Genomic DNA, 15,858 nt, shown 5'->3' with positions numbered 1-15,858 from the left:
TGTTCTTTGATTTGCTTTTTTGATTATTTTAAATTATATTTCTTGTTTCACACAGTAGCATTTGTTAAAGTATACATTAAACTGTATAAAGATCACTAGTATCATAACATAAGACCCAGCCATGTGTAGCACATTCTAAATGGAATATTATTTATAAGAGCATAATAAATATTAACCATCTGATAACATATGCTATGTCAACGTGTTTAATCTCTGCAGAAGTAAAATTAATTTGAATCATTTTATATTAAAGAAGAGAACTATTATTAATACAGAGTTTGCTGGTGGCAAAAAACTTTTCATTTCAGTCCTTCATCTAAAAATGCAGTGCCTGTTCCTCTTGAAGAATAAATTGTCTATATTGCATTAAAAATGAGTGTACTGTTGATATTATCAGAATATTTCTTAACTAGGTTAGCTATGCAATAGGGAAAGTCTGTCAAACAGCAACACGAGGTTCATAGTTACTAGGCATGCAATCCAGGAGACCATTACACCAAAACACTGTCTGGTTAAGTGGCGTGCTCCACGTCACACAGTAGGTAAGTGAATGTGGAAAGATTCAAATCCTTCACCCTTACCACAGGAAGCAACTTATTAACAAGTCAGAGCTTTAGTTCTCTGTGCTAATCATTAATAGTTTGTAACTAAATGCAGAAATGTAAAATAAAATAAAATGCACCAAGTTAACACACAAACATACGTTTATTCAAACCAAAAATAGAAAAAATAAAAATTGTTAGCGCTTTCACAACTACACTGGTTGCTTCATCAGACACAGTAGTTTAACATAATAAAGCTTATATAGAAAATGCAATGAAGTCAGCTGACAGTCCAATAGTCACACATTCCAATGCTAATAAATGCTAATAAATGTGTAACAATAAATATATATAAATGTAAATATGCATAAAAACATAAAGAAATATGCATTAATATACTAATAAATAGCTAAAACATTACTATAAGTATAAAAGACTTGGTTAAAATACTTAAAAAATGTAATAATATAGTAATTCTAGTGCTTCAATGGTCATGATGATACTAAAGCAGCCCTTGCAAATTTGAAATTAGAGTTTTTAGATAGGGGCTATGCGACAGGAGAGATAGACAAGACTATCACTGAAGCATGGAAATTAAGAAATAGCAGATGCAGACCTTATTTTACAACTATGACAGATAGAGAAGACAAAAATACTCATACTTCAGACACTAATCATTTTCAAGCAGTTTTTCAATATTCTAGCAATGTTAATGAATATAAGAAGATTATAAAGAGAAATTGGCATTTACTTCAAGAAGTACCAGAGTTGACTAATATAATCAGTGAAACTCCGTTATTTTCTTTTAGGAATAACAAGTCTTTAAAGCAACATTTATGTTATAGAACAGAACCTAATAGATTTGATTTTTCTACATGTGTTGGTACTTTTCCATGCAGACGTTGTACCGCATGTAAATATATTCATAGCAACAAGACATTTATTCATCCTCTATGTAAATTTACTATTACCAGTTATAGCTATGCTGATTGTAGGACTGCTAATGTTGTGTATTTTTGTTTCTGTCAAAAATGTTTTGCATATTATGTAGGAAAAACTAATAGGGTCCTGAAAGACAGGATCCTTGAGCATGTTAGAGATATAAATAATTGTAAAGAAACAAGTGCACTGGCAAATCATGTTAGAAAAACTGATTTGTCTCATACTTTTAAGTTTTTTGTTATTCAACATGTCCTCTCAAATATACGGGGAGGTGACTTAGAAAATACTACTGAAAGCATAGAACAAAAATGGATTCTTAAGTTGAATGCTGAGAAATATCCTGGCTTGAATGGAAATAGTTCCTTAAAACCTTTTCAAAAGCCAGACCATTGAAGCACTAGAATTATTATATTATTATATTTTTTAAGTATTTTAACTAAGTCTTTTATACTTATAGTAATGTTTTAACTATTAGTATATTAATGCATTGTTCTTTATGTTTTTATGCATATTTACATTTACATATATTTATTGTTACACATTTATTAGCATTGGAACATGTGCCTATTGGACTGTCAGCTGACTTCATTGCATTTTCTATATAAACTTTATTATGTTAAACTACTGTGTCTGATGAAGCAACCAGTGTAGTTGTGAAAGCGCTAACCATTATTATTTTTTCTATTTTTGGTTTGAATAAACGTATGTTTGTGTGTTAACTTGGCGCATTTTATTTTATTTTACGTATCTGTTTTATGCACCTTGTTTTTACCCTGAGTCGTTCGTATTCTTTTTGTTTAAATGCAGAAATGCTTTACAATCTGATCTTGTAGAGAAGACTGTATTACAGCAATATGCAATAATGGCTCTTTAATGAATGCTGAAGATCATAGAGTTTTGATCATCACTCCAAACAATAAAACTGCAAGAAAGACTTAGCCAAGCTAAAGTTTTCACTGTGTGATACCTTAAACTGCCTGTAATAGAGGCCCATGGGATATATGCAAATGGCCCTTTAAGGACATCAAGTGTTTCAGCTACATGGCTTCTGAATGTCCGTGGCTTTTTACTTTTTCTTTTTAAGTCTTTGTGGATACATTCAGGCCAATAAAGCCAAGCCTCACTAGCTGTGGACATGCATGTTTTGGCCTTCTTATGACCTCATCAGCATGGTATAAGTGGGCTGTTTGGCTATAGCTTAGAAACACAGGGTCTATACATCCAGCTGATGTCTGTAACCATTAAGGTGTCTGCAAAATATCTCAACTAACATCCAAAGCAAAAAGTAAAAAGGTCACACAGCAAACCAGTTTGTAAAAACTACACAAAAAAACTAGCCAAGCTAGAGTTTTCACTGTGTGATACCTTAAACATCCTGTAATGGAGGCCCAGCATAAGTGAACTGTTTAGCTGTACCTAAAAAAATCAGTGACCTCAAAAATCTTAGTTATCAGAGCATCCTGCCAACCTGGCCTGTCTCTATATTCAGGCCCTTGTAGACTCCTGTTTGGAGATCTGTATCTAGCCTTTCGAACCATGAAAGATCTAACCCTCTTTAACCTCATACCCCATCATAGTGTAAATGTTATATCAAATACTCAGTTAAAGGAACTAAACCTTGGTCAAAGATTAATAAGATACATTTAGCATGATAGAGTCATATCCAAACGTATCCCTTACATGTCAAGCACAGTAGCACACTTGCCACCTTCAAGATAAACCTATATAATTAGATGGGCAACCTCAGATTCTCACTTGGTCTGTCTTGCCTTGCCCTCCTTGAGGCTGAAGGGAACTTTTGAATATGGGTTTTTGGTTAGGCTTGCAGTGGTCTGCAGGCTGATTGCCTAGTATTTATCTATGAAACTAAAATGCTATACATAAAACTGCTATGAATATTCCATTATCTGTGTTGAGCAGTATAGTATAGCATAGTATAGTTTAGTATAGTATAGTAGTGTAGCAAGTTTGACAGTGCACAAGCCCAAATTTGTAAGTGAGCTAGTCAGGGCACAACAATCCACTGGCATAATTTCTACAGTCTAGTCACATAAAAGTCTTTTGAGCATGTCTGACAGGAGAAGATTAGGCAGAAGCTTTTGAGTGTTGATTGGCTGCAGTTTGTAGTATGAGTACCACCTATGCTAGTTACAGTGTATGAGTTGGAGAAGGTGGGATTACATAGATAGCTGAGTAGTTTGTATATTCAGCCTGATCTTGATATCATTATCTTTCTCTCTTTTGATTGGCCAATCCTGACCTGGGTTCATGTTGATTAACAGACAGCTGATAGCATTATATCTGATATAAAAAGGAGGGATTAACATCTATATTTGTGTAAAATGGAGTCATTATTTGATGTAATCATGGTGATGCCCTGACAGATGTTTATAAAAAAGCCTGCATGATCCTAATATATGATAGAAACTAATAACAAAGGCCTAGCATACTGAAAGAATTTGCTCAAGATAATTTCATAACTGTTCTGTATTTTCTAATGATCATTAGCTTAGAAATGCTAGCATACAGGGCTTTATACACATTACTCATATGCATTTTAAGTTATTGTAGTATATAAGTTGTTGTTATTTATGTATTTATTTATTTATTTATTTGTGAATATGTGTGCATTTTAGGTACTCCTTGACCTGGCAAGCTTGATATTCGAGGAGCAACAGTGTCTGGATGTTATTTTAAAGAAGATAGCTGCTACCATTATTTCGTTTATGCAGGCACAAATGTGTACCATCTTCATTGTAGATGACAACTGTTCTGTGAGTAACAGATGTTTGGAATACACTATTTTCACAGAGAACCTGTATCTGACTTTAAGCTGCATGGAAGCCTATTCTATCTAACATAGTGACATACTGACATAGTAGCATATTGTAGTCATGTCCCTACTGTTTGTTTTCTGCAAATGTTCTTTTGGAATTTTGCAAGGTTGACTATACTGTATATTGAACTTATATGCACAACTATGCCTTAGTATAAAGCACATTGTTTTACTTTATGAAACTGGGGAAAAAATAAGTCTGTCACTCAAAGGCACATTTCTTTTTGGGGGACAGGGTTGGTGTAATGGTTAAAGACTTTACTTCATGGATAATCCGAAAATAGCTTTGTCTTTTTTGAAGGAGCATATCTGTTTGCTGTCAGTTTGTTACTGCAACAAATTATTTTTTTTTCATTATCAGCAGCAGTACTTTGCCTTTTAGGGGGTGACTTCATTTATTTGGACAGGTATATACTGAAGTTCCAAAGCCAGTCATGCCTGGTAATACTTTCTGTCCTACTTTTTTTTCTGGAGATGCTCCAGTATAACTTAAAAATGTGATCTTTACAGATTAACTGTGGAATAGCACTGCATATTGCACATTGTTTGAAAACCCAGAAACACAGAATTTCAATTTTTGTGAGAGGCTTTGTACTACTCCCCACAAAAGCTTCACACTTTATATAGCCATCTCTGGGATTATACCAGTTTGGAAAAATTAAAATATCTATAATTTGGTATGTTTGGCTACTGTGTATAGGAATAATATGTCTTTTCAGACTAAAAAAGTGTACTGATCACTTATAATAATGTGTATGTAGACAATAGAAACTAATGAGATGGCCATGGGTAGCTGGTATTGTCTGTCCACTGGGCTGCAGCTTCTATAACTTTCACAAGAAATATTTTTTAGCATAAAAGGTTTATATTTATTTATTTATCTATTTCCTAGTCAGTTTGTTAGGTTATCAGCTTATGTCACCTGCATAGCCCTTAAATAAGCTAGTTATTTTCTGAGCGTGAGCTGGAACTGGGAAGAAAAAAAAATGTCTGCAACTCCTGGCTGCTGATCTGCCTTTAATACAGTGCAGCACATATAAATGTCACTTATTTGATATGCAGGTAGTTATGACTGCTGATACTGCTCCCCGACCATAAATAATTATGCTAACGTTTTGCTATTTAGGATACCTTTTGGGATGCAAGGCAGAATAGCCAGAAAAAAAATGAAAATGGTTTGGCTAACATGTCCGTTACAAGTTAGAGCCATCCTAGCTCCACCTGTTGATATGGTCTTATCCGAAGAGATTTTGAATGCTGGCAATGAAGGATAAGGAAGAGCCTTTGATAAAGCCTGAGACTTTTTATTGTTTGACATACAGAATATTATGCACCTCTTTTGTCAGAATGTCCAGATTTTTGACATATATTTTTTGTCTTTTCCTCATAAAAGTTGTGGTTTTCTGGCAATTCAGTGAGAATTGAAGTAATTAAATATTGAAAGGAATTCAAGTTTCAGATTTCATATCCTACAGAAAATGCATGCTAATGCTAAACCTGTTATTCTATCAACTTCCTAAGTTTGTAAGGGCAATGTTTAAAAATTGTCTCTGATTTTGTGCCTTTGTCCCCGCCATTATTTTTTGCTTTGTCCATATTTTTTGCACTAAAAGGTTGAGAGGTATGTTTAATTATAACAATTGTTTTAAATTAAAACTGAATTCTACTTTTGTATTGTAGAAACCAGATGCAGGAACTAGAAAATAAGAATACACTAGGTGAAATGCAGACCAACCAAAGAACCACCTCTCTTTAGCACTTTCGTTCTATTTATTTTAGAACTTCATCAGAAATAAAGACACTCCCAATCTCACTATTTAAATACAATCCATAACAATCACATGATTTTAGTTCACCAACCAGAATCATTATTACCACTAGACAAATTACAAAAAGTGAATAATATTAGTAAAAAATATATATTATGAATACAAATAAGTTATAAGACATTTTTGTAAAACATTTTATAAAACATTTATAATTAATGAAACCTTTGAATTTGTAAAAAGCACTTAATGTTAATAGCCTCATTTAAACCCGGTGCATGATCTGCCCTGCAGTTAATTTGCCAGGCAGATTCACAATGCTCAATCAAAGTTTTAAAACCACCAGATAAAAAGCTCTCATCTACTTTATCCAAAACTTGAAAAGAGAATTTTTTAAAATCTGGGCAAACAAGTGCATGCCTGGCCAAAGCATTATTCGGGTATTTTTTCTTAACAGCCAATATGTGTTTGTAAGTTTTTTTGTTTAATATTCTTATAGTTTTCCCAATGTAAATACTACATGAATCACAATTGACTGCATAGACCACACACTTACTCTGATGTGCATCTATCTATAGCCCAAACAGTCGTCCATTTCATATGTATGAAATGTACTGAAGATGAATTACTAATAAATCTACACTGTTTGCAATGCCCACAACTAAAAGTACCTGTTGTATCAGAACTTGCATTTCCATAATAAATCATTTTTTCCAAAATATTTTTGATGTTACTTATTTTCTTAAAAGTAAAAACAGGCCTTTCACCAACAGGAAGTGCCTGAGACTTTTTATTGTTTGACATATAGAATATTATACACCTCTTGACTGCCCAGATTTTGTCAGAATGTCCAGATTTTTGATATATATGTTTGGTCTGTTCCTCATAAAAGTTGTGGTTTTCTGGCAAATCACTGAGAATTGAAGTAATTAAATAGTGAAAGGAATTCAAGTTTCAGATTTCATATCCTACAGAAAATGCATGCTAATACTAAATCTGTTATTCTATCAACTTCCTAAGTTTGCAAGGGCAATGTTTAAAAATTGTCTCTGATTTTGTGCCTTTGTCCCCACCATTATTTTTTGCTTTGTCCAGATTTATTTGCACTAAAAGGTTGAGAGGTATGCTTAATTATAACTTCTTCTTTTTCTTTCGGCTTTTTCCCGGTTAGGGGTCACCACAGTGGATCACCTGTCCGCTCATGATTGGCAGTGGAGTTTTATGGTGTTGAGTTGCCAGCCCGGCACCCAACCTTCTACAGAAGGCACACACACGCACGCACTTATGCCTAGGGTCAATTTAGAGTGTCCAATCCTTAATTATAAAAATAGGTTTAAATTAAAACTGAATTCTAACAATAAATTACCCCAGAGATTGATCACATGTCTAAACTTCGTAAAGCTTTCACAAATTTCCAGGCATAACATATTTCCATATTTGATTTGGGGTACATATCAATACACAATTTCTTTAAAAATGCATTTTACATAAGAACTTTACACCAGTGAGAAAAATACCATTTAAACAAAAGTATGTTTCTAAACTAGATGGATTACCTGTTTTATTTATTTATTTATTTGTTTGTTTGTTTGTTTTTTCTTGATCTGCTCCATAGTCTAGAAGTTCTGTGAGACTCAAATATAGTCAGTTTCTGCTTTGGGGAATATTAGACTCCATTTTCTTTTTTAGATGTGTGGTACTTTTCCAGAATGGATCATTTTAGTTTCTGTTACTAAATTCCATAATGTCTTTCTGTCCCTTATTGCTGTATCTTCTGTCCATTTTTGCAGCAGCTACTGTCAGTATTAATCCTAGCACTGGAGGTAGTCCCTTGAAGATTTCTTCTGAAATCAGATTACTTGAAACTTTTACACCAGCCTATCTATGTTCCTGCTATAGCCATTGGAAGTTAAAGTACAATCTTCCAAAGCTCTATTGGATGGAATGAATTAAGCAGCCACAACTGTGACTTTAATGGTTACTTAAAATGCTTTCCTGGAGAGCAATCAGTGCCTTGTCAATAGTACAAATCATGGCCCCTGACAGCATTGCCTGGGGCACCTATCTGCCTTCACCACTTCACCATGCACTTGCTACAGCTTAAAGACAGCACTTTCATAGCACATACTGGGAAACATATTCACTACTCACTAACATAATTGTTTTCTAACTTTCTCATTTTATGCACAGCTCCAGAACCTACTCAAGTCACTATACATCTGTCTTTTCTTTGTGCCCATTAGTTATAAGCATTAACAATGATGACAAATGTATTATTGACTTAGCAGTAATTTTTCATGAGTGTTTTTATAGCTTCCCCTTAGGGAGTGTCATTTTTCCTCCGGATTTCCATTTTGCCAATCTAAGGCCAGTGGAGTCACCCAGAGTTATGTGTTTAATTAGAATTGTCTTAAGTACTCTTTCAAATGCTGCAACATCTGTCCTGAGCACTCACAGTTACCAGAACCCTCCTTTCCTCCTAAGTCTCACTTGTGTAACTGAAGAAAAAATGTATATACCCAGAACTTTGTAATCTTATCAAATTGGAAGACCATGAGTAACTGGCAGGGTCATTATTGCCAAGGCCCATGATCAACTCTTAGTTAACTCTTGGGATTAGTTTTTTTGTCCCTTAGTCCTCCTGCATACAGACTGTACTTCTGGAGCCATCTCCAGGCATTAATCCTACAGAAGGAGAAAAACAGCTTTGTCATTCTGAGTATAAGAACCAGCATCATCAGATCACACATGTTCCTTCTTGGTTAGCTCTTCCATAGTTAAGTTGAGTGCTAGAATGTATGGCCCACAGTCTGAATTTTATCTCTCTGCACTGCAGAGACAACAAGATTGTCATAACTTTAACTGCATCTGCATAGTAATCCCTCAGCAGAAAGTCCACTGAGTTATTTAGCAAATGTGTACAACAGCTTTTGAAGCCCAGTTAATACTCCTGTTTGGGTGTTTTCCTATGTGCAGCAAAAATAAGAATACAATGCCCTAATGTTGTCTTTTCCATCCATTCCACAGTATATGGGTCTTTGTATCCAAGTCGGATCCTACTTCGGCCACTTTCAAACTTTTGAATTAGATGCTCAGGATCCTCCCCTTACCCATAATCCTTAATGTTAACTGAAATACCTCAGATCTCACTTGCCACCACAAGCATAGGGCAGATCTGTTGATGCTGTTAGGAGATAAGTCTGTTATAAGTTTAACTCTAATTATAATTCTAGTATTTTGGCTCTATGTATACATAATTTTAAATATATGTATATATATGTATATATATCCTTTTCTTGTTCTTCGCTTTGAGCATTGAACTTCTTCTAGCTTCTTCGGTCTTTTCATTTAAAAAAAGTTTGCTATATATTTATATAGTCAATATCCTTTTTGGGTGTTGATTTTCCTCTTACTTGCTAGTCTTCCTTTGCAGGATGCAGGATAAATCTTCCAGTTTAAAAAAGCATGTGTCTTGTACTCACAAGCTACCCAACTCAGATGCACATAACAAATGTATTTATTGCTTGGGCCCCTCACACCTGGACACCTCCTGCTCCATCAGTGAAACCTTTGGCCAGCAGGTTATTGTTGAGAGAAGAAACAAACTGCTTCTGAAAGGGGTTTTCCCAGTCATTGCAGGAGAAAGCACTCATTCTGTCTCCTTGAAACCCTCTCCTTCTTCTGTTTGTTCTCCTCCTAAAAAACTCAGTTGAAAAACCTGAGGAAAAAAGATAGAGAAGGAAAAAGGCAAAGAAAAGGAGAGTTCTTTGCCCTTGAGGAAGAGGTCCCCAGATCAGTCATCTTCCTCGGATCTGGCTTCAAAATTAATGAAATCCTCAGAGCCAGTGCTCTTCTCAGATCTGTTGCTCAATGTATCTAACACTCTGTCAAGGTTTTCTCTGGAGACTGTATCTCTAATGCTCTACTCCTCAACTATGCAAAAGAAGAGATACCACCACTCCAGACCTCCCTCTGCTGCTTCATCCTACCAGTTAACTAGGTCTTCCAGGAGCCTAACTGAAGCTGATGTGGACAAGATGATGAAGTGATTCCTTCAGACCCAGATCCATTTGGGGGTTCTCCAGGCTGTGCCCTCCACTGGGGCTGAAAGAATGACATCTTCCCCACAATCAGTAGTTGCTCCTTCTCTGATCCAGCCTTTTGGATTGGGTTCCTTGGATGTAGCTTCCATCCGAGCCAAGTCTGCATCAGAGATTACGCTTAGTTCCTTGACTCAGATGAGTTCTCTGATTCAGTCAGTTCTGACCTCTTCAGAGCCATCTGAGTCTGGGAGCCAAATGGTTGGCATGCACTTCAACAGGGTAAATTCGGATCAGAGATCTTTGGAGCCATTCCTTCCTCTGGGAATTTATCATTAAATAGTTCCACTCCAAAGTCAGCCTTGTATCATAACCATGTAATCTCACAGGTTGAACCTCCCTTTAGGGTTTTGACTCCTACAACTCAGCTCTCAGGACCTGAATCAAGTTTAGCTTTTGAGAGAGTACTTTCTCACTCAAGAGAGAAGATTATCTCCATGAGCTTGGATCTGTCCCTCCCCTAAAAGGTCTCCCAGGGTCTGGATACTAACTGTCGGGACAGCCAGTGCCCGAAAATCTCGCACTTGCTGATATGGAACAGACCATCTCAGATTCTGAATCCTCCCCAGAATATCCTACTGTGGAGGTACACAAGAAGCATATGTTCAAAAGGAGGCACCTAGATACTCCTCAAGTATCTGTCACCATTGACACTGACCGTGATGAAGGAGAAGTTTCACCCAGAGCTTCCCTTGAGGACATTTCATTCAGAGAGATCCTTGAACTACTTAAACAGAAAGGGGAATGGTCTTCCCAGACCCTTCCTCCAAAAGAGTCAGTCTTCAGGGAGGCTTTTGGTTCTGACCCATCTACATCTCGTGTGGTTCCACCCGCAGATGAGATGCTACACCTGATCTCCACACAAGCTTAGAAAGAGCTGGACACAGCTAAATCCATCCCTAAGAAACCAGACAGGTTTCTCCTCACCCCTAAATACTGCCCCCATTGGAGCAAGGGCCCAGCCATAGATTTTATGGTGGTGGCAACAGACACCAAGAGGAACTAGCAGAAGGAAGTTCCTCTGCCCATCCACTGAGCAGGGTACCTTGTGTGCTGCACAAATGTGGGAAGTGAGTCTGCACCTCAGCTACTTTCTCAGTGAAAGCTTTGAATTGTTTGATGCATGTTACATAATTTCAGAGAGATTTGACCAAATAAATCTCCAAATCTCTCCCAGAGACTATGCCTGTAGATTAAGGGAAGTCCATGGATGCACAGCTGGCCACCCTTCAATCTTTGTCCTATATATCTGTGTGCCTTATCTCCAGTGCCTAGAGCAGCTTGGCACAGGCCATATGGAGACATGCTTGGATGATGCTCTGCGACTTTGTGGAAAATTTTAAGATGTCCTTAGTGAATGCTCCCCATGACAGATCAACACTTTTTGGTTGCAAAGTGAAGGCCACAATCTCCAGAAGAGAAAGGGAGAGCAAATGCCTTTCTGCCATAGGGATCAATTTTTCTACTCCTCAAAGGAAATTCTGTATGAATCAAAAAGGAGATAAAAACATGGTTCAACAAATCTTAGGGGCTTTTACCTGACAAGTATGGATACAGAGCCCCTTGTGGCAGAGAAGGGAACTCATATAATGGACATTGCCCTAAATGCAGAGGTGGGATGCAGAATCAAGGCTTCAGGGGTCCTTTCTCTGAGAAGCCTTTTCAGTGCTTCTCAGCAGCTGTCCGACTGCTGCACTCTAGTGGCAGTCAGGGTCACCTATCCCAGCACCAAACAACCTGGACCTTCATCACTGAAGACAAATGGGTGCAGAAGATAATAACCAGAGGCTACTTCATTCCTTTTCACACCACTCCTTTAGCCCCAAAAAGATTTGCCAATATTCAACTGTCTCAAAGGGAAGCAGCAGTTTCAGAAATAAAGAAGCTTCTAAACAGTTGAGTCATCTAAGAGGTCCCACCAGAACAAAGTGGATCCAGAATTTATTTTTAGCGACAAAGAAAAATGGGGACCCCAGGCCAGTTCTAAACCTAAGTTATTTAAACAGTTTTGGAAGGAAAAGGAAATTCCAGATGGTCATGGTACAGTCTATTCTCCCTCTTTTGAGAGAGTGACTGGATGTGCTTGCTAGATCTTCAGGATGCATAATACTACACAAAAATGGACAGGTGCTCCAGGAAGTATCTTCTCTTGCAGCTTATAGCCAGGCATTTTCAGTTCAGTTCAGAGCTCTGCCTTTTGGTCTCACCCCTGCCCCCTCCCCCCAGGTGTTTACCAAATGTATGGCAGTAGTTGCAGTTCTTTTCTGATTGCAAGGGTTTCAAGTATTCCCTTACTTAGACGACTGTCTCATTACTGCTCTTGCCTAAGATCTACTTGTCCAGACAAGGGACTCCTTACTCCACATCCCAAAACAGCATGTATAAATACTGCAGAATAAATATGTGGCCAAGAAAGGTATATAAATAAGGTATATAAGGAAATATTGTGCTGGAATGCAGAAGTTCAGTAAGTTGAGTGCAGAAAGATATGGAAGGCAGAAAAGATGGATTAGGCCAACAAGAAATACTGGTTGCCTAACAAAGCTGTGAAGAGATCAGTTGTAATCGCAAAGAACAAGGCATCAGAGCAAACTCTAATGGCTTATAGAAAGTGACTCAGCAGATGGCACAAAAAAAAAAAAAAAAACTCTCGATCTGTAAGGCAAATGCTGAATGATAAAGAAAGTAGTCATTCTTAAGGGATGCCAGCAACAAACTACTCACCTGTCCAGTGGACAAAAAAGGTGGATGGAAGGAGTACTTGCGGCAATGTCTGAATCAGTAAAAAACAAATGAAGCTGTACTGACTCAAGCACAGCCTACAAACAAAGAGGAAGAAGACCTCCACCCTAAAAGATATAAGAATTATACTAAGGAAAATAAAGTCAGTGAAAACAGCAAGCAATTATGATCAAGGTGATGGGTGAGTTGGGGAAAATGTGTCCTGTGGGTAATAATAGCAATATGGAGAGAGAATGAGGTATATTCCAGATGAAATGAGAGTAAGCATTCCAGTGTCAGTATAGAAGAACAAAGAAAACATTCATGACTGTGGTTAGTACAGAGGTATCAAACTACTGCCACACTATATGAAAGTTCTGGAGATGGTGCTTGATAAATTAATAAGCAGAGTAGCATAAAATAAGATGTGAGATGAGCAGTTTAGATTCAGATCAAGATGTAGTACAGCTGACCAGATATTTACAAAGAGACAAATAGTATAGAAAAAGCTAAAGATAAGGGAAAAAGTCAAACTGGCTATTCTTAGACTTGGAGAAAGCATATGGCAAAGTCCAAAGAAACATGTTTTAGATGGCCCTGTGATGGCCCAAACTCCCAAAAACATTTCAGTGCAGGTTATCTACAATGATGCAGAAACACAAATAGAGATGGTGCTTACATTCAGAGAAGAGTTCCCAGTGGGAGTGTGTTCTCTGAGCCCACTGCTGTTCATACTGGTAGTGGGCTACATTAACAAACTGGTCAGAGGGGACAACAAAGCTGCTGTATGCAGATGATGTGGCTCTACAAGCAGACACTGATCAGGAATTTCTTCACATGAAATTGGACTGTAATGCAAAACTGAAGGCACACGGGATGAAATTGAGGACAGATAAGATACTTGTCTTGGCAGCAATGGGGATATCAGAAGAAGCTGAAAATTGAGATAGAAGGGAAAACAGTGCAACATGTTAGCAGTTACAAGTATCGAGGTGAGAGGCTGAAGAGAAGGGAAATCTAAATATGGAGGTCAGAGCTAGAATCAGAGGTGCTGTAGCCAGCTGATATAGCGTGTTAGTGGTAGTTTATGACAGAGGAATGTCAATGAACCTGAAAAGTAAGCTATACAAAACAGAGGTGCGACCAATGTTTCTGTATAGCACAGAAACATGGGCAGTGAAGGCAAAGCAGTTGAGGAAACTAGATGTGATGGAGATGAAATGCCTGAGATAGGTGGTGAGCTACACACTGCGGGACAGATGGAAAAATTATGAAAACTGATCAGAAGCCAGAATATCGCCAATTGCAGAGAATGTCAAAGAGAACAGGTTACAATGATTCAGGCACATGTGCAGGAAAACAGAAAACAATTTGGTGAAGATGATTTGGGAGAGGCAGGAAGAAGGCAAGGGAAGATGAGGGTGTCCAGTCAAGTTATAGATAGATTGCATGAGAGAAAACCTGCAACAGTCAGGCATGATTGTCAAACAAAGTAGGAGAGTGGCACTGAACAGAGACAAGTGGTAATGATTGACATGATTCTCCTAACCCATGTTGTAAAATGGAAAAATGGGGTTAATTATGATGATGATGATGATGATGATGAATGGCTTAAGTACTAGACTGATGAGATGACAATCAGACTTATAAAGGGATATGGAATACCTACAAAAAGGACAACTTTATGTAAGAGACATGCTTCATCTCAGTTTGAAGGAATATATCTGCTTAAAGGTAGCTTGAAGTACACACACATATATCTATGTATGTATATATATATATATATATATATATATATATATATATATATATATATATATATACACACACATATATATATAAATGTATATATGCAGACATATTTGAAGTGGCAGAAGATGTTTTAACACAAGGATATAACATGACATAAGGGATTTATATCAAAGAGTAAGGTTACTAATTTGTGGATTAATCAGTAAATGGCAACTTTATTATACAGGAAGTTTTAGAAATAATGCAAGGCACCCGCAAATGGTGATGTTGATGAACAAAATACATATTGCTGATGTTAAAGAAGCTTGGGTGGCAAATCGAGGGGCAGGATATTGAGAATTGACTGAGGTGTTAGAGTATAATGGATTCAGTCAGATAATATATGATTGCACCAGAAGGGATAATATTTTGGATGTGGTCTTGATGGTATTCAGAGATGCTGAAGTAAAAGCAAACTTTGCCACCAGTGAGCATGCTAAATAAGGTAGTGTATAGGAAAAGTTTCCCTATACAAGACCATTCAGTACATGATTACTATGTTAAGTCTAAGCCATGTACTAATAATGAAAAATGAGGTAATTTTCCATGCACACATTGTAAAGTTTGCATATACATGCTGAGGGAAATCAGTGCGACTTAAATGGTTTTAAGCATCAGATTAAACAATTAATGCATCTGTCAGATAAACTCAAATATGCCATTGCATGCCGATGCTGTAATGCTCACATGGTGGAAACATAAGAAAGGTCAAATTCGGAATTCTTGAACTTTTGAAAGATTTGCATAAAAATAACAAATAACATTGGTAGCCATATTGTGAGACATTTTATAGACCAACAGTATACATAAATGGCTTTTAAATTCATGGTCTTGCACATCTGCTGCAGTTAAATACTGACAGAGTCATTGTACATTTTAACGCATTACATCCAAGGGAAAATAACTATGAAATTTACTGTTTGTAATATAGCTTATTTTGGCTTTAAGGACTAATTGATACATGATTGTGTGACTTTTATGTTGTTATATAATGAGCTGCGTCATATTGTAAAACTTTTTGTCCCTCTTGAGGGCATGTAGTGCCAAGGTGTTACAGGCTATTTTATTGATTTCAAGTACAAGTTCAGTTTCAAAGTAGCAACTATGATTGGATTTATACATTTTTCATAATGAATTATATGAAAATCTGTAACAAAGTA

General features: G+C 36.8%; 1 protein-coding gene across 2 annotated transcripts in view; it reads left to right on the top strand.

Annotated features, from left to right (window-relative positions):
- PDE5A (phosphodiesterase 5A) overlaps nt 1-15,858 on the top strand; it is a 2,047,822-nt gene that overhangs the window by 1,138,248 nt on the left and 893,716 nt on the right. For both annotated transcript variants that reach the window (XM_044061541.1, XM_044061540.1), the window contains exon 6: nt 4,121-4,258. In XM_044061541.1, coding sequence (XP_043917476.1) covers nt 4,121-4,258 — 138 coding nt within the window. The remainder of the gene's footprint in view (nt 1-4,120; nt 4,259-15,858) is intronic.

The sequence above is a fragment of the Protopterus annectens genome, chromosome 2.part0 (genome assembly GCF_019279795.1).
Source record: "Protopterus annectens isolate FY-2018-M chromosome 2.part0, PAN1.0, whole genome shotgun sequence".
Taxonomy (NCBI): domain Eukaryota; kingdom Metazoa; phylum Chordata; order Ceratodontiformes; family Protopteridae; genus Protopterus; species Protopterus annectens.
Note: the sequence above shows the minus strand (reverse complement) of the source record. Positions and strands in the feature narration are given on the sequence as shown.